This window comes from Clupea harengus, chromosome 18, assembly GCF_900700415.2.
Source record: "Clupea harengus chromosome 18, Ch_v2.0.2, whole genome shotgun sequence".
NCBI classification, from domain to species: Eukaryota; Metazoa; Chordata; class Actinopteri; order Clupeiformes; family Clupeidae; genus Clupea; species Clupea harengus.
In genome coordinates, this window is record NC_045169.1 from 17,883,489 (window position 1) to 17,906,782 (window position 23,294).

The following is a 23,294-nucleotide window of genomic DNA, read 5'->3' on the forward strand; positions in this document are numbered from 1 at the left end:
GATTCATTTGGAAACGTCTCCTTTTCTAGTTTGTGTAGGCTATTATGTATTGTATTTCAATGTGTACAGTGAGTATTAAGGAAACATACAAATATTACATGATAATTCCAAACATGATCAATAACCAATAATGAGCCATGCATCCCTGTCTGAGTTCATATGATCATGTTTTTCTATTCCTGTCTATTCTAGAGTCTATTCATCTGATCCTTTTACCCGCCAGGCTCTTAAAGATGCAGTCCGTGATTCTGGTGAAAGGTTACTGGTTTGAAGACAGCGGTGCGTGTTTGGTGAGGTCTCTGGCCAGGGTCCTGAAGTGCAGCGCAGGGACCACAGGAGTCGACTGCACAGGCAGCTGTCAAGCGCTGTCCTTGCGCACACCCCTTTCCATTCTAAACCAAGGAAGATGTCAGTTGTGAGGGGAGGTGTGTGTGTGTGTGTGTGTGTGTGTGTGTGTGTGTGTGTGTGTGTGTGTGTGTGTGTGTGTGTGTGTGTGTGTGTGTGTGTGTGTGTGTGTGTGGGCACTTTGGACAAAATTGGTGATGGGAGCAGCTTTTAAGTTGAGAGTTGAAAGTCAAAGACAGTTAAGGGGAGGCTGATCTCAGTGAATGACACTCCTGGATTTACCCGTTAGACTGAGGAGCAGCTGAACTAGGGGCGTACCTATAGGGGGTGCAGCAAGTGCAGTCGCACCTAGTGCCCGTGGGTTTTGGGAGCCTGTAGCCGGGAGTATGTGCATACGGGGGGAGGGGGTGTGGCGGCGGCGGTTAGAAACATTGAAAAAAAAACGGGTGGGTATTAGATTCTATCTGACAATCGTATTATATAAACATGTCACAGTTCAGACTGAGCACAATAGAGAATGCCAATATTGTAATGCCACAAATTTCTTCAGAAAAAAACATGACGATATAATATATAATATAATAGGTGGCAACAAGCAAACACAAAATCCACTCTCACTTTACAAGAAGGGAGAACGGACCAAACCGTCTTTAAACCAAAGTAGCAAACTTCTCAAACTTTCAAACAATTATTCACAATAGATGGAAACAGCCGAAGAGAAAACAGAGTATCCACAACAACAACATCACGGCACAGGACAGCAAGCGGGGCAGTGGCTCTCCTACAGGAAAATCCTTCATGACCAAACATCTACTAAAGTAATGGTGACACCTTGACACTGAGGCTTTGAAGCTTGTGTCGAGAACGTGAAGCACTTTCAGGCGGAGCTCTGCATCGAGGCTTGTGTTGATTTGGCGAAAATTACGTCACCTCGTTTGAGTGTACTGCTTCGAGAAGGGGTTCACTTTCGGCGGGACACTTTGACTAAAAGATGTCCCAATTCCCATCTCGAACTCGTGGGTTTGTTATTAGTGGTTGGAGATTTTGCGGTATTTGGATTATTTGAGATTTAGCTCTGGAACCAGCAAGGAAGAGAAAGCCGTCACCCGTTTGGGAATTCTTTGATTTGATTTCTCCCAATAAGGTCTGTTTGTAGCTTGTATGATTTCCCTGACATTAGCCTATTATTATGTAATTTCATTTTGTCACTGATCTTTTTCATTTTCCACATTTCCACATTTTTCCACATTTCCACGTATTCTATATAGTACATTCTGATGTACCTTTAGTTTAATGGGTTTCTTTTTTATTCGTAGGTGAAAAGCTTGATCTGTGATAAACAGCTGGGCTACAATAACAACACCTCCTCCATGTTGAGACATTACCGTGCCTTGCATGAGAGCAAGGACACTGGGGCTGGACCTACTCAAGGTAGGGCATGTTTTTTTTAATTATTATTTGTATAATACAAAAATAGATAGCCTATTTTTTGTTAAATTTTGTTTGTATCCCTGTTGTTTTACTTTAGGTTCCAGAAAACAGGAACTGGATGAGGCCTTGGTTGACATGGTCGTAAAAGATAGACATGTGCACAATGTATTGTTTCACCGCTTTTATTCAACATGTAATCTTATTTCTTCAGGCCTTAAAAGCCATGGTGGAGCAGAAATTCCAAAAGGCTAAGGCCAAAAGCTGCTAGTAGAAAGCAAGGGGTTTATAAAGCCATAATGAGCCCCAGGTGATCCCGATGATCACCTGCCACAGGGTTTCCTGGGGAGATGCTCAGGGCTGGGAGGATTTGGCGCCATCTTCTGTCTAAAAGAAGCTTGACAGTAAATGGACATCGTGGCAGGGTGTGCCCACCTTTTCACAAACGTCCTAAGACTGTGTCAAATGGGCTCACCACTGTTTAAAGCTTTGTCTTAATCCACGGGACCTCAGGGCGGTGTAAACCATCTCAGGGAATAGGGGAAGCCTCAACCATCTCAAGCACCCATCACACAGAGTGAAGCAGCCAAGCAGTGACTGGGGGAATACTTCAGTCTACCAGAAGACTTATGGTAAAAAGTCAGCAACTTAAATCAAATAGATGCAGTACTTCCACTGCACCATCACCCAGAACCACGCCCCATATCGTACTGGCTGGGCCAGAACCACGCCCCATAGCTTACTGGCTGGGCCAGTGTAAAATCTTACCTGACCTAAGCAGAGTGAAAGGGGCTCTTAAAGTCAAACTAGATCTGCTTATATACAAGAGGTTATTAATATATACAAGAGGTTATTAGTATATACAAGAGGGTATTAATATATACAAGAGGGTATTCATATACGCAAGACGGTATTAATATATACAAGAAGATATTAGTATATACAAGAGGGTATTAATATATACAAGAGGGTATTACTATATACAAGATGGTATTAATATATACAAGAGGCTATTAATATACACAAGAGGGTATTAGTATATATGATAGAGACAGCCTGCAGGGGTGTGAGAAAATCAAACCAAATGGAACAATGCAGTTCTGGAATGTTGTTAGAGGCCCAATCTAACAACAACTAACGCACACCTAATAAATAATTGCGACTAGAAGATGGCCATTTGTGTTTTTACAATCCAAAGATTCCCATCCTGCCTTACAATAAAAAAAACCCTTATGAAGAAAAACTGGACCCCCTTTATCAAGACAGGAATATCTCAAGACTGGTGTGCTTCCCCCTGAATAACAATGCCATCAAAGCCAAAGTATGCACTCAAGCCTGTTTAAGCATTAAAGTATTCCAAGATAGCAGAGCATCAGACATTTTATTTTGCCTTTATGACTAATAAACTAAACTAATTAAGGAATCACGACCGCCATTAATAGACGAGGCATAGGCAAAGAACCTCATAACGGAATTCATTGCGTTTACACCACTTGGCAAAATGAGAGAATATGTTTATTTTGTTCATTTATTAGCTGGCCTGACTACACACTCACTGAAGCTTCTATTGATGGGCCTCTCCTTGAAGGAGGTGAGAAAGAAATGCAAGAACTGAATAAAAGAGTTTACCTAAGTGCCACTTCACTATTATCATTACTTATTAACACACCCAGCAGACCTCGTGCATAGGTGAAGGTACTTTCCCCAGGTCAGGTGATATCTCAATCATGTGACAGTGACACAATACTCACTCATGTGACTCAGTCCGATCCAGATCCTCTCCAGGCTTTCAACTGTCCACCCACACACACACACACACACACACACACACACACACACACACACAAACACACATACACACACACACATACACACACACAGCGATATGGTGTGGTCTCCTGGCAATGACAAGCACTTGAGGTTTATTGCCTAAGCAGGTAAAGCAGTTAAATGTTGCCAGGGGTTAACTTTGGGAGAATGCTGTCATGTGTCCTATTTAGACAGCCTTGTACTCCAGTTGTTCTGATTTGAGAGTAATTTCATAGTGAAGAACTAAAATTGAATGTTTTCAAGGATAGGGTATTTTGAATGACCATAGAGCATTTAAGCCACATGTTTAATAGCAACAAAGTATGACACTGTTGTGTTCACCTTCTTCTTTTTACCCTCTAAAAATAGCTATGCACCCTGTGTTGTTTGAGGGAGATTGAGAATGAGTCATGTAATGGGATGACATTGCACTTCTTTAAACCATACTAGACAAAGGTAAATGATCGAATAATGTGGACAAATACATGTTAATATACTGCATGGCAGATGTTCCTGATGTGAGTAATCTGATGGACAAACATTCTGAGCATAAATGTGTTTTATGGTTTCATTCCTCATACTTTTTATGACCACACAGAGTAAAGCAACTTCAATGCTGAGTTGAACAGTTTATTTCTTAAGTGTTTACTGTATATTATTGTTATTTATATTTTATTTAAAGTGTTTATTGTACAACTACAATAACCTGAGAGAGACAAGGAAACCACTTTACAGCACAAGGGGAAAACATAGCGTCATATTCAGTAGTTGCACAATTTATTCCCATCATTTGGTTTCCTATGATAGTATTATGTATGCAATAAACTGAGATGCCAAAAAAAATAAAAAATTTGTGTGAACTCAAAGAGAATGATCTTATCAATCATCAGCCTTACTTTACAATAAAACGCATCTAGGGTAAAGGTTTGTGTGGTAAGTCTGAGAAAGGGAAAACCTGGAATGTGGCACTGTGGAATGGACTCTGACTGCATAAATAAGGAAGTAAGAGGGAGGACAGGCAACAGGGATTGGCTGCCGGTTTCCCTGTGTCATTGTTTACGCTGTAGTGCCGTGAGCCGAGCAGGAGAGAGCCAGACAGCTGAGGCAGGGGGGAGATATTTGTGGTGTGAAAGCATTCTGAATCAAGTTTAAAGGTTAATAACCATGCAGGCGATGTTCTGGATTACTGTGGGGGCGATCTGCCTGGCTTCAGGCTTCAGCATGGCACAAAAACCCCGGCCTTGCCGTAAGTGTTAAAATGAGTGAGTGAGTGGGTAAGCAAGAGTCTGTGTGAGGAAGTGTGTGAGACAGAGTGAGAGGAGTGAGAATGAGTGTGTGTGTGAGAGTGTGTGTATGTGCATGTGCAGGTACATGTGTGTGTGTGTGTGTGTGTGTGTGTGTGTGTGTGTGTGTGTGTATGTGTCTTTCTGTGGTGTGCATTTCAATTTTTGAGACTGCAGTAACCTTTTACTAATATGATCATAATTGTCTGTAAAATGATTAGATTCTATCATAAAAATCTTCTCTCACCATTCCTGTTCATAAATTCTTCAATCTAACTTAAATACTTTTATTCCTGTTGTGGTGAAGAGGCTCCACCTCTCTACACTGGAGGGATGACTGTGGTAAGCTTCACAATCTTCACATAATACCATCGATTAAATTAAAGATCCCTCATTTAATTATCTGTGTATGATTGTATAGATACTTCTTTGGGTGATAGATCTGTGTTATATTTGGACTTAAAAAGAAGAACTGATTGAAATCAATATTAACCCCTTTCCGGTATTCAATGTACATCTATGTAGTTGCAAAGATATGACTATAAACAATAGAAAAGTGATTTGCCTTATTTTTCCTTCTGCCCACCACCACCCGCTACAGGGAACCCAGAATGAGCAGCTGTGGGCGGTTGGGAAGTACGCTTATGATGCCTTTAACCAGCGCATCCACCTGGGAGAAATGGGAACTTTTAACAATGCAAGCTTCACCTACAACGCCCTGATGCTCTTTCAAGAGGTGCATAAACCCATCTACACAAGCAAACACTCAAACAAATGCAAACTGCAACACCACACCACTCACAAACACAAAAGTGCACACACACAGTCACACAGACAATCGCATATACACAAATACACCCCCACCACACACACACACACACTCTATTTTGCAAACCATCTCCCTTCTGTAACCCACATTGAAAAGCGACCTGATATAAATCCACATTATCTTTTGCGCTTCACATTGTAAAGGGAGTCCTGTACGAGATCTACCACCACAACAAAACCTGTGTGAAGAAGGCCCTGCAGTCTGACTTCCACCCCATGGAGGTTCCTAAGGGGGCCGGCTTTGTGTCTCAGGTGGTTCTGGGAACCTCCTCCAGCCCTGGACAGGGCCTCCTGGTCAACAGCTGGTGGGGAGACATGCCCGACAAGCAAGGTGAGACTTGTAAAGACACCGTACTTTATCTGACACTGATGAGGCACACTTTTGTGTAAGACCCTTCCGGCTTGTCTTGGTACAAGATCTGGCCCTGACCTGGTGTTGATCTTTTGACCTTTCATTGACCTTTGACCTTGTGTTCATCTACATATGACTAATATAACCGAACTGAGGTGATAAGGCAGATTAAGACCTGTATCAAATCAGGACTGGGTCTTAACTTAAACTTTGTCTTAGGACTTTGTCTTAGGACTTAAAGAACCTGTTTAGAGCCGCACTGACATTACTGGTTTCCATGTGATGTTGAAAGCAGTATTCTAGCGAAGGTGTGGCAAGGCTGCATGTTTAAGCTCTCGGCCTGCGACTGTGCACCTGTGAACAAGAATGTTCACCTGTACGGAGCAAGAATGTTGAACCACAGCACAATCTAAAAGATTTCACTAGTTCACCATGAGAAACGCATCAGTCAATGCATTAGGTAGCAGTGTTAATTTTGGCAGCTATTTTAGATTTAGTCTTAGTCTTAGTCTTTAGACGAAAATGCATATTAGTTTTAGTCACTTTTAGTCATTTTTATCCTGCTTAGTTTTAGTCTAGTTTTCGTCGACGAAAACTCAGAACATTTTAGTCTAGTTTTAGTCGACGAAGTCTCATTACATTTTAATCTAGTTTTAGTCACATTTAACAAAAAATTAAGTCCATCTTATAGTCACATTAAACTCCTTTCCATCCCTTCTCAGGCCCGGGGACCCCTTGTGTTGTGTCTACAACTGCATAATAGTCAAGCTTGCAGTACTTAAACTGAGGATGCAATTAGTCTCTAAGATACAGATCTCCTATGCCTACAGCTGAATTCCAATGAATTCAATGTAAATAATAATTTTAAGGCAATACTTAATTAAATGTATTATCATTAAAATATAAGAGAATATCAAGTCTAGATTTTGAAGATTCAAATGATCTGATAACACAATACAACTACTATGCCTACCTGGCCTTAGTTAAATCAACCACATATCCTCCATATGAATTGCTGTGCAATCTGATAACCAACATACAGTATTTAGCTAGACGGATAGTTTGAGAGTTGAAAGTAGTGCCAATGATAATAACAATTGCATAAATAGACAAGGATATGTAAACCAATCACATATTCATTTATTTTTTCTTGATTAATGTCATGCGTGGCCTGTCCTATAGTCCATTCTGCAATGTGTTTACTAGCTAGTTATCGATAGCTAGTATAACTTAGCTATGCTACCTCATAGTTAGCCAACGTTAGCTAGCTAAAAGTTTTGGAACTCATTTGCCAAGCCAAACGGGAGGTTTCAATCGAAAATGACTAGCTAGTTATCCAAGCTGACACAACCTATACACTCGACTGCCCCTTTGAAGTTAACTTAACGTTGGCTAATATATTCGAATAACTAGTTAACATTAGCTAATTATCATTGACAGTTACTAGCTAATTTACCTTGGCATAAATGGCAGGGTTTTCTTGTGCGCTTTCAGGTGCCTCTTGTTGTGTTCTTCCCATCTATTTTGAAGCCACACGGTTTTTCTCCGGTTATTGCGGTGCATTGTTTTTATTTTCTGTCAAGTTATAATTAAAGACTGTCCAGATATCTATTCTTATTTGTCTTCCAGTACCGAGTGCTTGAACTTCAGCCATCATAACGTTCAGCCATAGGGCGTCACTTGCATGTTTGGCCATCTCAGGGAGTGGAGGAGGGATAGATACAGGACCGGGCAACATTCAACCAATGATGTGCATACAAGTTTAGAAAAAAAAACCAATTGTGACTTAGTCAACCACCAACATTTTCGTCTCGTCTCGTCTCGTCAACGAAAGTTAAAATAGATTTAGTCATAGTTTTTATTTATAAAGATCCGTTTTCGTCACGTCTTAGTCTCGTCTTAGTCACGGGAAAAAGGTCGTTAACGAATATTTTTCGTCATAGTTTTCGTCAACGAAATTAACACTGTTAGGTAGTAAACTATGAATACCACACAACATGCAAATATCAATTTGTTCACAGAGTATGAGAGTAATAAGCTTTTTGTGAGTGTGCAGAAATTACTGAAATACTCCAAATGGCACCAAAATTGCTAAACAGCCCTCACTGCTATGGCCATGTTTCCCTACAGAACTTGATGCCCTGTCAGATTGTCAACACAGATACTGTACCAAGTCTGGTTACACCTAGATTGGTGTCATGCACGATGATCCAAATCAGACATGCTAATTATTTAGCAAATATTTAGATGTAGTATCTGACACTTCTGTCCTTTTCAGAGTGGCATGACACCTGACACATATCCGATCTGTGCCACTTACAAGACAAAAAAAACTCAAATGGATGCAGTGTAAACACGACCTCTGTGTTTTAAATACCATGTGTTACGTTCCGGACGGCTCGTGACCGAAACAATAACATTGGAGGCAGACAACAACGGTTTTCTACAAAAGTAACGCATATTAAGTCCATACAATTCATAACTCAGAAAGGACGTGTCTAGGGGTTTGTACGCCTGTACGCTGAGATAGTCTGCTCGAGAGAGAGAGAGAGACAGGTGTCCACTGGTCCTTTTTTATCCTCCACACCTCCCTAATCCATCAATGACGCTCGTCATTGTCTGCAGGCCACACATGGCCACTGCTATGTCTGCAGGGGCGCAGTGGGTCGTAACACCATGCAGTCTAAACACGACCTCTGTGTTTTAAATACCATGCAGTGTAACAGGACCTCTGTGTTTCAAATATAGTAACTGTCTTTCTGTACCAAACCAGTACTGTAGTAATGCTATGGCATAAAAGAAAGTAAGAAAGAAAGGAACACATTTACAAATTAAAAAAAATATTTCCTCAAGAGACACTGAAGAGAGGCTCCCGTTTCCCTTTTTTTCCTTGTTTCTAATTTTCTCTCTTTTCTCTCTAGGCAACTACATGGTGTCCTTCACTGAGTTTGGTTGCCTGCCCGTCTCTGCTTTTTTCAAGACCAAGAACATGGGATGGGTCAGTGTGAGGTAAGTGAAAATCAGAGTTTTTTGTCTACATTTGTTAAAGGTGCAGTCGGCAATTCTAATCCAATCTAATCTACATCCAACACACGGTCCTCTAGCTGTCCATTTTGCATATGCACTCAAACAATCTCTGGTGTTCATACACAGTCCTGGGAAACAAACAAAACCAAAGGACCGAGACATACACAATTCTAGCCAATCAACACGTTGCTTCCTGATCACGTAAGGGGGGGCTCAAATATCAACAAGCTTTCGCCAGAATCGCAGACAGCATCTTCAGCACACTGAACATTTGTATAGCTGTGTAACAGAGGTCCCCATTACAACCCAAAGTGAGCGTTCTTCAGCATCTCAAATGCCTTTATACACAAATCTTACATTTGTCTGCATCTTCTTTTCCATAGCTACTTCGACAACGTCCTTGGGGTGGGGGACCCCGATGTGTTCATTCCACCACCATTTTGCGCGGACGCCAAGCTGGAGGCAAACGAAGATGGAAAAGTGACTGACTTCTTCTCCCTCTTCCACTGAGCTTGGTGTGGATTCTATTTTTCATGTACTTGATCAACTTCTCATTCTGATCATGCATCTGATTGTAGCAGAGGCGAGATGCAATAACTGATACATGCCTTTTAAAGTTAAGAAGAAAACCAGCATGAGACAGTTCATAACAACATGCAAATATACTTCTTAAATCAAGCTGTGGAAACAAGAAACGTCTTGAACTATGCTATTATTGACCTGAATCATTTGCCTTTTATAGAAGGTGTAGCCTAATTTGATTTTGCACTGTTCATCTAGCTTGAGACGGCCATGTCTTAATGCTGCAAAGAATATCTGGTCAGTTCCACTCTAAAACCCCAGATACCTCTCCTGGGGAAACTCATGTGTTGCACTGATGTTCTCTGTAGCTTGACATCTCTTGTGCCTTTTCAAATGTGTGATTTTTACATTGCTATTTCCTGTATGTTTTTTATATCAAAATAAAATCAACAAAATAAATCTGTTTAGAAATTAAACATGGCTCTGTCAGTCATACCCTGCACAAGTGGTGATAATCAGGGCAGTCCATCAGGGAAAAAGCACAATGGAGTTGAACACATTTACGCTAGGAATGAGTTTACCTCCTGTCCTATCTGAAAGGATGTTTATGAGGCTCAGGAATAAAAGACATAAGTGTATTTTACGCAATGTAGATCACAGGGCTTATGTAGTTGACACTGATGTAGGCAGTTGCCTACTTCTTCAGTGATAATGTGTGTTATTGGATGGCAAAGCCTGCCCAAACTGGAGACAGAGGCCATCTAGTGGCCACACTCTGAAGGTGCCGTTCCTGTTACAGATAACGATGTATTACAGAAGTCCCTGGGCAGAGCTTTCCTTTCATATTGTGGAGACCCTTTAAATGTTTGAGTTGGTGGTCTGCAGTAGCCCTCAGAAAAACTACTTTCAGTGCAAATAGCTATTTTTCTTATTTTCTTATTTTCATACGGTATTGTGTCAGGATGAGCTGGGTTCAAGGGTTTTATCATTTCAAGCACTCTGTGCAAACACGTTAGATACTCGTTTTAGGCACCAGTTCTAGTTACATCGCCACACAAAGCACAGAGACCACATAGGATGCAACCACAAACTTCAGCGCGAAAGGAGAGAAATCCTGTGGTGAAAACTGCATCAGACCGGTTTACAACTTGTCACAACACCTGCGACCTTATGTCGGAATAAGCAGGGTTAACAGTTCAGACTTCTCAGGCATCCCCATCATATCCAAGACTTGATGAACATAGACTTGGACATGGGCAATTCTTTTGTTAGTAGAACAGAACATATATATGCAGTTTTCAGAGGTGCAAATTAGCAGGCCAGTGTACAGAAAGTAGCAATATGTTCCATATGTTTGAAATAGCTTTTTGTACCGTTACAATACATCTGGTCATTTTACGAAGCTAAGGCTCAACAGAATGCTGGGATATGCTAGCTTGGCAACGAGAGGTATGGAACTAACGACAGGACTTAGCAACCATCCATTTAGAACTTGTAACGGCAGTTCCTCCTGCAAGGTAAGAAAAGACTCAGAAAGGAGTAGTTATACAGTAGCTATAACTTATACTAACTAGTCGGTTTTAGCCATAGACATATGTATGGTTTTAGCGATCAAAATGCGGAAATTATATCTGCAAATTAACACAACGCAAGTCCGTCAGCCATGTTATAAGGGGGATAAAGGTGGCAAAATGAATGCACGCTCGAGGATGTAATGCGAAGTAATTAACGCTGTGTCATTACTCCTCACGTATTTCGTATATATATGTATATATTAACGGCCCCAACACTGGGGCACTACCTGTACGAGCGTGTCTGAATGGAGGGCAGTCTACTGCATGAGGCACATCTCGCCCCGTGTGCTCTGTCCGCAGCCTGGATTTTCTCTCCCTCTTTTCTCTCGCACTTGCTTGATTCGCGCCTGCTTCTGCTGGGGGACAATTTCTCTCCCCAGCATTTATTTTGTTGAATATATTGTAAATAAATCCCTTTCTTAAGTCAAGCGCTTGTCTGTCTCACATTTTTGTCTTTGGATGAATGGATAGATAGATAGATGGATGGATGGATGGATGGATGGATAGATAGATAGATAGATAGATAGATAGATAGATAGATAGATAGATGGATGGATGGATGGATGGATGGATGGATGGATGGATGGATGGATGGATGGATGGATGGATGGATGGATGGATAGATGGATGGATGGATGGATAGACAGATAGATAGATAGATGTGTATGCACACAATTCATTCATACATAGATCTTCAACTCATGTGTATTAGCACCTGTACACATTTGTTGTACAGTATTAAGGTACACAGATGGCATGAATACAATTTCAAATAAACAACAGGACTGGAGGTGGAAGCTCCCAATATGTAAATGTCATGGAAGTGATAGATATGTTAACTGACTAGCCAGGTGTTGCACAATAACATTCTGACATAAAAAGCCTCATGTATTTCTTAAAGATTACCTCTTCCTGAGTAAGAAGATGTTGTACTGTAGTTAATCTGGAGAATAAAAAACATTAAACCATAAAGTCCTTGTCAAACTCTGTTAAACCTGGTCTTCACTATGTGTGATAAACATTATCATTTAAACTTGGCCTAAAACTAGTTGGCAGTGGAGAACTGTATGATCACTGTCCACCCACACACACACACACACACACACACACACACACACACACACACACACACACACACACACACACACACACACATAGCGAAAAGGTGTGGTCTCCTGGCAAACAATTACAAGCACTTGAGGTTATTGCCTAAGCAGTTGAATGTTGCCAGGGGTTAACTTTGGGAGAATGCCGTCATGTGTCCTATTTAGACAGCCTTGTACTCCAGATGTTCTGATTTGAGAGTAATTTCATAGTGAAGAACTGGAATTGAATGTTTTCAAGGATAAGGTCTTTTGAATGATCATAGAGCATTTAAGCCACATGTTTAATAGCAACAAAGTATGACACTGTTGTGTTCACCTTCTTATGGAAAAATAGCTATGCACCCTATGTTGTTTGGGGGAGGCTGAGAATGAGTCATGTAGTAGTGGGATGACATTGCACTTCTTTAAACTATACTAGACAAAGATGAATGAACTAATAATGTGGACAAATAAATATTATTATTATACGGCTCTTCAGAATGTTCCAGGCATTGAATATCTCGAAAAGTAAAGGTCTTAGAGCTTAAAAACCTTCATAGTGCATATATGAACATGCATATTCCGGTCATTTGAGACCCAATTCAAGTGTTTACGACCTTCAGAAGCTGAAATACAGATGCCCTGGACGCGCGCTAAAAGGGCGTGGTGAAATCTCGATGTTCGCTCGGGTTACAGTAAACGACAGCACCCTAGTTTTGTTCCTCATGGTCAAATTAGCCACAAACCGTTGAGAAAAGTCATGCCGCTCATACTTCATACTCAACCTATGGGCTGCTACTGGAGTAAACAGGACCCCGACGCGCAGCGGATACATGTATACATTATCCCTTACATATACTGCATGGCAGATGTTCCTGATGTGAGCAATGTGATGGACATATGTAACAGGAGCTATAAGGGGGAACCCCACATGAGTGCAGTGACGTGAGCATAGGTGAATTCATCTCACTACACATACATTCTGAGCATACATTTATTTTTTGGTCCTGTTTTATGGTTTCATTTTTTACAGAGTAAAGCAACCTCAAAGCTGAGTTGAACCGTTTATATTATTATTATTTATTAAATTAATTTAAGTTTTTATTGTACACCTACAATAACCTGAGTGAGACAAGCAAACCACTTTACAGCACAAGGGGAAAACAAAGTGTCATATTCAGTAGTTGCACAATTTATTCCGATCATTTGGTTTCCTATGCTAGTATTATACACATGCAATAAACTGAGATAAACTAAGAAAATGTGTGTGAACTCAAGGAGAATGATCTTATCAATCATCAGCTTTACTGTACGATAAATCCCATCTAGGATAAAGGTTCGTGTGGAAAGTCTGACAAAGGGAAAACCTGCGAATGTGACCCTCTGGAGTGGACTCGGACTGTATAAATAAGAAAGTAAGAGCGAGGACAGGTGTCAGAGATTGGCTGCCGGTTTCCCAGTGTCATTGTTTACGCTGTAGTGCCGTGAACCGAGCAGGAGAGAGCCAGACAGCTGAGGCGGAGGGGAGAAATCTGTGTGGTGTGAAAGCGTTCTGAATCAAGTTTAAGGGTTAAAACCATGCAGGCGATGTTCTGGATTGCTGTGGGGGCGATGTGCCTGGCTACAGGCTTCAGCATGGCACAGAAACCTCAGCCTTGCCGTAAGTGTTAAAATGAGTGAGCAGGAGTCTGTCTGAGGAAGTGTGTGAGAGAAAGAGAAAGAGGAGTGAGAATGAATGTGTGTGTGTGTGTGTGTGTGTGTGTGTGTGTGTGTGTGTGTGTGTGTGTGTGTGTGTGTGTGTGTGTGTGTGAGAAAGAGAGAGAGTGTGTATGTGTGTGTGTGTGTGTGTGTGTGTGTGTGTGTGTGTGTGTGTGTGTGTGTGTGTGTGTGTGTGTGTGTGTGTGTGTGTGTGTGTGTGTGTGTGTGTGTGGGTGGAAAGTTGAAAGCCTTGAGAGGATCTGGATCGGACTGAGTCACATGAGTGAGTATTGTGTCACTGTCACATGATTGAGATATCACCTGACCTGGGGAAAGTACCTTCACCTATGCACGAGGTCTGCTGGGTGTGGTGTCTTTCTGTGGTGTGCATTTCAATTTTTGAGAGAGCAGGAACCTTTTACTAATATGATCATTATTGGATTCTATCATCAAAATCTTCTCTCACCATTCCTGTTCATAAATTCTTCAATCTAACTTAAATACTTTTATTCCTGTTGTGGTGAAGAGGCCCCACCTCTCTACACTGGCGAGGTGACTGTGGTAAGCTTCACAATCTTCACATAATACCATCGATTAACCGTAAACCCTCATTTAATTATCTGTGTATGATTGTATAGATACTTCTTTGGGTGTTAGATCTGTGTTATATTTGGACTTAAAAAGAAGAACTGATTGAAATAAATGTAAGCCCCCTTTCCCTAAGGGTATTCAATGTACATCTATGTAGTTGCAAAGGTATGACTATAAACAATAGAAAAGTGATTTGCCTTAATTTGCCTTCTGCCCACCACCACCCGCTACAGGGAACCCAGAATGAGCAGCTGTGGGCGGTTGGGAAGTACGCTTATGATGCCTTTAACCAGCGCATCCACTTGGGAGAAATGGGAACTTTTAACAATGCAAGCTTCACCTACAACGCCCTGATGCTCTTTCAAGAGGTACATGAACCCATCTACACAAGCAAACACTCAAACAAATGCAAACTGCAACACCACACCACTCACAAACACAAAAGTGCACACACACAGTCACACAGACAATCGCATATACACATAACCCCCCCCCCACACACACACACACACACACACACACACAGACACACACACACACACACACACACACTCTATTGCTAACCATCTCTCTTCTGTAACCCACATTGAAAAGCGACCTGATATAAATCCACATTATCTTTTGCGCTTCACATTGTAAAGGGAGTCATGTACGAGATCTACCACCACAACAAAACCTGTGTGAAGAAGGCCCTGCAGTCTGACTTCCACCCCATGGAGGTTCCTAAGGGGGCCGGATTTTTGAATCAGGTGGTTCTGGGAACCTCCTCTAGCTCTGGACCCGGCCTCCTGGTCAACAACTGGTGGGGAGACATGCCCGACAAGCAAGGTGAGACAGCGTACTTTATCTGACACTGATTAGGCACACTTCTACATTCACAACTGTTCACTGTTTTGTGTAAGAACCTTCCGGCTGAAGAGAGGCTCCCTTTTTCCTCGTTTTTAATTCTCTCTTTACTCTCTAGGCAACTACATGGTGTCCTTCACTGAGTTTGGTTGCCTGCCCGTCTCCACTCTCTCCAAGACCAAGAACATGGGATGGGTCAGTGTGAGGTCAGTGAAAATCAGAGGTTTTTTTCTACATTTGTTAAAGGTGCAGTCCGCATTTCTAATCCAATCTAATCTACATCCAACACACGGTCCTCTAGCTGTCCATTTTGCGTGTGCACTCAAACCATCTCTGATGTTCATACACAGTCCTGGGAAACAGAAAAAACAAAGGACCAAGACATACACAATTCCAGCCAATCAACACGTTGCTTCCTGAGCACGGAAAGGGGGGGCTCAAATATCAACAACCTTTCGCCAGAATCGCATACAGCATCTATAGCACACTGAACGTTTCTCTAGCTGTGTATTTGTGTAACAGAGGTCCCTATTACAACCCAAAGTGAGCGTTCTTCAGCATCTCAAATGCTTTTACACACAAATCCTACATTTGTCTGCATCTTCTTTTCCACAGCTACTACAATAACGTCCTTGGGGTGGAGGACCCCGATGTGTTCATTCCACCACCATTTTGCAAGGACGCCAAGCTGGAGGCAAACGAGGATGGAAAAGTGACTGACTTCTTCTCCCTCTTCCACTGAGCTTGGGGGGATTTTATTTTTCATGTACTTGATCAACTTCTGATTCTGATCTTGCATCTGATTTTAGCAGAGGCGAGATGCAATAACTGAGACCTGCTTTTCACACATTTTCATCACTGACAAAAATCATAATCTGAAAAGTTAGAAAACCAGCATGAGAGAGTTTTTTTTGCAAACTAACATAACGCAAATATACTTCTTAACTCAAGCTGCGGAAACATTTGATTGTCTTGAACTATGACATTATTGACCTGAATCATTTGCCTTTTTTAGAGGTGTAGCCTAATTTGATTTTGCACTGTTCATCTAGCTTGAGACGGTGATTCAAGTAGGCCATGTCTTGATGCTGCAAAGAATATCTGGTCAGTTCCACTCTAAAACCCCAGATACCTCTCCTGGGGAAACTCATGTGTTGTTGCACTGATGTTCTCTGTAACTTGACATCTCTTGTGCCTTTTCAAATGTGTGATTTTTCTTTGCTATTTTCTGTATGTTTTTTATATCAAATAAATCAAAATAAATCATCTCAGAAAGTAAACATGGCTCTGTCAGTCATACCCTGAACAAGTGGTGATAATCAGGGCAGTCAAAAGGTAAACAGCACAATGGAGTCGAACACATTTACACTAGGAATGAGTATACCTCCTGTCCTTGCTGAAGGGATGTCTATGAGGCTCAGGCATTAAAGACATTACTAATTTACGCAGACAGTAGACAGCGGGGCTTGTGTAGTTGAAACTGCTGTAGGCAGTTGATGCCCACTTCTTCAGTGATTATGTTTGTCAGTGGATGACAAAGCCTGCTGTGTAGTGGGTTCAAGCCAGTTCATATTTATTTTTTATCATTTCAAGTTACCCCACTCTGCAAATGCGTTAGATGTACCAGTTGACATGCTGGTGTAAGGCACTTAGTTACATCCCCACACAGAGCACAGAGACCACATAGGCTGCAACCACAAACTTCAGAGCGAAAGGAGAAAAATCCTGTGGTGAAAACTGCATCAGACCGGTTTACAACTTGTCACAACACCTGCGACCTAATGTCGGAATAAGCAGGGTTAACAGTTCAGACTTCTCAGGCATCCCCATCATATCAAGGACTTGATGAACATGTAGGCTACTTGGACATGGGCAATTCTTTTGTTAAAAGAACGCAAAGATTTGCGAACCTCGAAATGCGGCGTGCATTAATTAACGCTGTCATTATTCCTCACGTATATCTATATATTTTGATGGCGCCTCCCCCGGGGCGCTAGATACCTGTAAGAATGTGTCTTATGGTGGTCCGTCCGTTAATGTAGGTCTGTCTACTGCATGAGGCACATCTGGGCCCGGTGTGCTCTGTCCTTTTAAATCCTTCACCATTCTGCAGCCTGGATTTTCGCTCCCTCTTCTCTCACCCCAACGTTCGGAGGTCTGATATTTCTTAATAATGACCGCTGCAAAAAAAATGTATGACAGCTGGTCCGCTGCCACTGGTTTTGTGTTTCTAATTCATATCAAATGCAGTAGGACACCATTTTAGACCATGTTTCACTTTTTAAATACTATAGTCAAGTCACAGGACAGGACAAATAGTATTTACTCTGCATCAGGGTCACACACAGTCAGGCCGGTTAGATGATCACATGAATCATTACAATGAAGACAAGGATGCATGCTGCAAGAAAATATATTGTAGGCCTACAATTGCAAAAACATTTTGAAATGTGAAATGTACTAAATCTCAAGTGAAAAAGAATTGGCTCCAATTAATTCCTTCTATACCTTTTCAACTGCTATTAATTAACAGTATCACAACCTCCTGACAGATAAACTAATGACTGCATACAGTACATCACGTACGTCACACTGATCCACTCTCTGTAATGGCTCCTGTCTGGGAGCAGACCAGCGCACAGAGCAGAGGCTCTGCTATCAACCGTGAACTCATGCTGCAGAGAGACATTATCCATAGCTGACACGAAATCAAGAAAAGATATCTCCATGCCAGAAAATCGAGGTTCAAAATCCAAATAGATGGAGCATAGAGGAGAAGTAGCGTGACCACAGAAACAACAACCACACCTAAGGCTGATTTCCTGCAACTGCAAGCAACACAAGCAAGCAGTGCGCGAGGCTAGGCAAACTAATGAACACATAATGTGGTCAAACTGATCGCAGGTCAATGTGGAGGTCTGCCTCAGGCTGTAATGGCTGCCTCGTGGTGACCTCCCGGCAGATCAGCACACAGAGCAGAGGGTCTGCAATCAACCGCAACGATGTGATGGAGAAAAACATTATCCACACTGACTCAGAGATATAGGCATATAGGCACGCTTTGAAAAGTGCCATACACATAAATATGAGGGATGGAAAGTAGAATGCAAAGGTGGCAACCATGGAAACAGACAGGATCATCCGTCCTGCTCGTCTGTGGGTTTGTGGGGTGGAGGCAGGGAAGACCTGTGCTTTGCAGGTCAACACATACACTGCCAAAGTGACAGTGACTGAGATGATGCACTGAATGAGCCAACAGCACAGGACCAGAAATGTCTTAAATAGACCTTCTGAACTGAAACAGCTGTGTGGCAAGGCTGACAGCCAAACGATGACATAGACCCAGACTAGTGCTGCAAGAGTCAGTGGCAGTGAGCAGGGCATGGAGGAGAGGCGAGAGGCACAGAGAGGACGCCGGAGATGCAGAACCCCCTCTAGCGCCACCAGCTGGTGAAGAAGCAAACCAAATATCCGGAAATTGGAGAGCAGTGAAGATGATATCCAACATGGAGAGCGGTTAAAACTCGGAAATGACATCACCACAACAGCACTCCCAATCAGGTCCAGGAAGCCGGTAAGGAGGAGGGAGATGATGAAGACTGACACTGGAGTGCTGGGGTGATGTTGATGATTGTTGATGACAAAGTGCACTGCCAAACACAGTGCAGGCAGACCCACCCACACACCAATGACTAGAAATATTAACAGTCTTACATCCATGTCTTGACCAATGAATGCCGGAGCGCTTGTTTTTTTATTGAAAACTGCAGAAAGAAAGAAAATTAGATTTGTTTACTACAAACACTACTTATTGAATTGGTCCACAATCTGTGCAAATCATGATGTCACCACATGCTCTGACGTAGTTTTAACTGGGCCATGCTGTGGTTTCAGCTTTCAGACAAACCTAAAACTTACTTCATAATAATAATAATAATAATGAATTTTATTTATATAGCACACTTTAACAAACAGAGAAGTCTCAAGGTGCTTAAGTTTGGCCATCGTTTCATAGATACCATGTCCCTCAGCATTTTGAAATTATTTTAACATCAGAATATCCTATAAAATAAAATAGCCTACATAGGGCCTAAAATAGCCTTTATGAAGTCATTTAAAAAGAAAATTGTTTTCAAAATCTATTTAATTTTTGGAAATGAATTGTACATAACTGTAGTAACTTATGTCTTAACTGTAGAGAAATAAATTGTTACAGTTGTTATCTTGTAACCTACATAAAGCAGAAGGTAGGTTAACACATACGTTCCCAAATTCTGTAGAATAAACGGTTCTACTGTTTCTAAGCAGGGGAAAGGAGGCTATGAAACATGCACTGTAAACGGATCATAGTGTCATTATAGTAAATTAGATCTCATAGTAAATTTGATCTCATTTTCTATGCTACTGAAGGGACCGGCATAGGTCATAAGAATATGCCATAGTCAATAATTCAATGATATTATACCTAGTTATAATTGTTACTTTTATTTGGATTTAACTAGCATGTAAAATTTCCTTGGTGAATATACTTTGGGCTGACCTGGGGAGTGAGGTGTGATATTAGACTCTCACCTTCCCCCCCAGGTCGAGACATAGAACCCTGCATGCATGGCCCATTTGAATAGACGGTAACACCCCTTAGATATCAGTGTTTTTAACAGACTGTTCCTCAAGGAATAAGTCAGATATACTGAGGTGAAGTTCTGTGAGGGAGGATGGATCCTCAGTCTCTGTCTCACAGTGGTCGGCCGCCATTCTTCAAGAATAAACCTGAATCCTGACTGATCAAACCTAAGACTGAATCTTCAATATATGGTATAAAACTAATTACCATCAATTGGAGGTCCTCACCGAAAGATACGTTCTTGTATTGCTGATTCGAGTTTGCTGTAAGATGTCTCTTCACCCCGGGTTGACACAACGCTTTGGTAAGTAAACTTACCTAAATCTTGGGAAATATAGGAAGTAGAGTCCTGTGTAATAACAGAAATCTTATTTTATTTTACTTTTATTTTTATTGTGATTGTCTTAGAAGTTGACACACACTGTGATTGTCTTAGAAGTTGACAAAACACTTCTAGTTTTTCGGGTATTGGTCCGAGGCAGTCTGAGCTGTGCTTGTTGACATACTCTACGTGTTTTACTTACCGCTCAGATAGATTTCCCAAGAGGATAAAAATGTTGTGATCATAAACGGGTGTTTGGAAAGGGATCTACAGCATTATTAATATTTGAATTTAGAAATTGTTCTAGGTCAATTTGTAAATGATTTACATTAGATTGTGGAGATTCAGTTCTTGGATTTGACCAGTCATGATTCAAGACATAAGATTCCTTTAAGTCCAGATTTCACAATGCTTTTGATAAAGTCAGATGTTAGACTGCTAAAATGTTAGACTGTGTCTGTTCACACAATAGTTACAGACAGCTTTCACACATACCACTTAATTCACACTTCAGGCACAGCCGCGCCTGTGACCTTGATGGCCCATTAAGCTGAAGTGAACCACACCAAAGCCACATAGCAAGACAGACTTTAAGCATTTGTTTTGCCTACACATTGATTTTCTTAACCCATGTTAAAATCATTGTATGAAGTGTTACAATTACGAATAATTGTAAGCATATTTTTAACGGAACAAAGTCTTCATCCTTAGTGTATGGGTTTAAGGTACATGGAAAATAAGATGTTTTTTTTTCTTTTCTTTTTTTCTTCGGAAACCGGACGTGATCTCACAGCAGCAGACGACTGCTGTTAGATCAAAAGGGGGAGGAGTTGAGCTTCAGAGAGAATTGACCTTAATAAGATGATAACTGCAGAATGTGTTTTTTCTCAAAACAGGTTTTAGCTGCTGAATTTCTGACTTCATCAAATGATCCAGGAGCAATGAATGAATTAAGGAATGCCTCAAATGGTTTGGCATTCAAGTGCCATTTGAATCTGGATAAAAATGGATTTTATGAGATAATTTTGTAACTAACTAACTAACTGTAACTCTGTAAACAGATTGATTCCTTTCTCTTAGGAATGGACACATCTGTCTCCGGAAAAAGCAAATTAATGTGTGTGTGTATGCCTGTAGGCTGGCCAGCCGTCGGATGAATGAATGAATGAACTTACAGGACTGTTTAACCTACATTTGACCACTGTCTTTATCTTCAGGTGAATGGTTTGAATTTCTTTCAAATCCCACTCTCCTTTTCTTTAGTTGGTTAGTATGCGTCTGTGGTTTTTTACTGATATTTGCTTACACTGTTTCTTCTTGGACACATGTTCACACCTGCTTTCACACTCATTAGCATCCAAATGGCTAATCTGGGCGCAGACCTAGCTTTCTGCAGTCTTTCATACCCAAATACCAAAGGTCTATTGTCTGATGTGTTGAGTATGCTAACAGGCTTCCTCCCTCATGGAGATGTTATCCAGTATTATCTTTGTCTGAGATCTTGTTACAGTCAGTTTTTAGGAATTTGGAGAATAGCAGATGAAGGACATCAGCCCCATTCAGCGCCTCGTCACGATGACAATAGGAAGCAGCATCTCGCCAAGATGTCGAAAGGGGGAGGAGCACGACCATTGAAAACTCCACGGAACCCTCAGCCATTAACCCACCTCTGGAACCCGCAGGACTGTTTGAACAAAACATCACACCTTCAACCATCATAGACTATCAACTCCAAGGAAGCACGGCAACACCTGAAACAAGTGCCCACCCCCACCCAAGAACTTTGACGAAACAGCATATCAGGAAATTGCCGAAGGTGGAATGACCCCATATGGAGGGGAACAACTGAGACAAGCCAAGCGTCACAGACACACACACTAACACGCACAAACACACACACACGTCCTACCCCCTCCCAAGAAAAGTCAACCCTTGCTTTAAAACAAAGGCAAGACACAAGACACAGAGAAGACCATAGGAGGCAAACAACTGAGACAAGTGTCAACACACACACACACACACACACACACACGAACACACACACACACACACACACACACACACTTAACTGTATCAACCGTCAACCCACATTAAAATAAAGTAATGCTCCATGTCATGTACCCCTCAGTAACCAGAAAGGAAATGTTTTAAGATGTTGTGACACTATAATGTATCTCCCATAATCCGTTATCTTCTGTACTATTGTTTAATCCTAACATTTCATTTTAGCTTAGTTTACCTTAGAGTTAACATGTGTAATTAAGTTTGTTCTGTGTTCTCACCGCTTGTAAACTGCATTTTCCGAATGGGTACCATGTACATACATGTATTACTTCTGTTATATTTCTCTGCTCTCACGGCTACGATAGGATGGTTATGTTGACATAACATCGGGAAGGAATTTGTCCCTAAATCAGAGGTCCACACAATTGGAAAAAAAAGCGTGGGGCACTCTGTAACATGGGTTTCGCCTTCCCTCGTGAGAGAATGCCACATTTATGAGACAAAGACTGAACAAAGCCACTCACTCAAGAAAAAGAAAATAGTTAAATGATCTGATGTTTAAGACATACAGTCTTAAAAAGGGGGAATGAAGGGACCGGCATAGGTCATAAGAATATGCCATAGTCAATAATTCAATGATATTATACCTAGTTATAATTGTTACTTTTATTTGGATTTAACTAGCATGTAAACTTTCCTTGGTGAATATACTTTGGGCTGACCTGGGGAGTGAGGTGTGATATTAGACTCTCACCTTCCCCCCCAGGTCGAGACAAAGAACCCTGCATGCATGGCCCATTTGAATAGACGGTAACACCCCTTAGATATCAGTGTATTTAACAGACTGTTCCTCAAGGAATAAGTCAGATATACTGAGGTGAAGTTCTGTGAGGGAGGATGGATCCTCAGTCTCTGTCTCACAGTGGTCGGCCGCCATTCTTCAAGAATAAACCTGA

General features: G+C 41.4%; 2 protein-coding genes across 2 annotated transcripts; both read left to right on the forward strand.

Annotated features, from left to right (window-relative positions):
* The first annotated feature begins 4,598 nt into the window (after positions 1 to 4,598).
* Positions 4,599 to 9,860, forward strand: epdl1 (ependymin-like 1). The gene is made up of 6 exons (XM_031585252.2): positions 4,599 to 4,828; positions 5,173 to 5,207; positions 5,467 to 5,601; positions 5,838 to 6,024; positions 8,967 to 9,054; positions 9,456 to 9,860. Exons 1-6 carry the CDS (start codon positions 4,747 to 4,749, stop codon positions 9,580 to 9,582), a joined length of 654 nt encoding a protein of 217 aa, XP_031441112.1. The 5' UTR covers positions 4,599 to 4,746; the 3' UTR covers positions 9,583 to 9,860.
* Positions 9,861 to 13,671: 3,811 nt separating this feature from the next.
* On the forward strand, positions 13,672 to 16,668 carry LOC105903095 (ependymin-like). Its single transcript, XM_031584874.2, has 6 exons — positions 13,672 to 13,913; positions 14,478 to 14,512; positions 14,776 to 14,910; positions 15,184 to 15,370; positions 15,507 to 15,594; positions 16,004 to 16,668. Exons 1-6 carry the CDS (start codon positions 13,832 to 13,834, stop codon positions 16,128 to 16,130), a joined length of 654 nt encoding a protein of 217 aa, XP_031440734.1. The 5' UTR covers positions 13,672 to 13,831; the 3' UTR covers positions 16,131 to 16,668.
* The last annotated feature ends 6,626 nt before the right edge of the window (positions 16,669 to 23,294 follow it).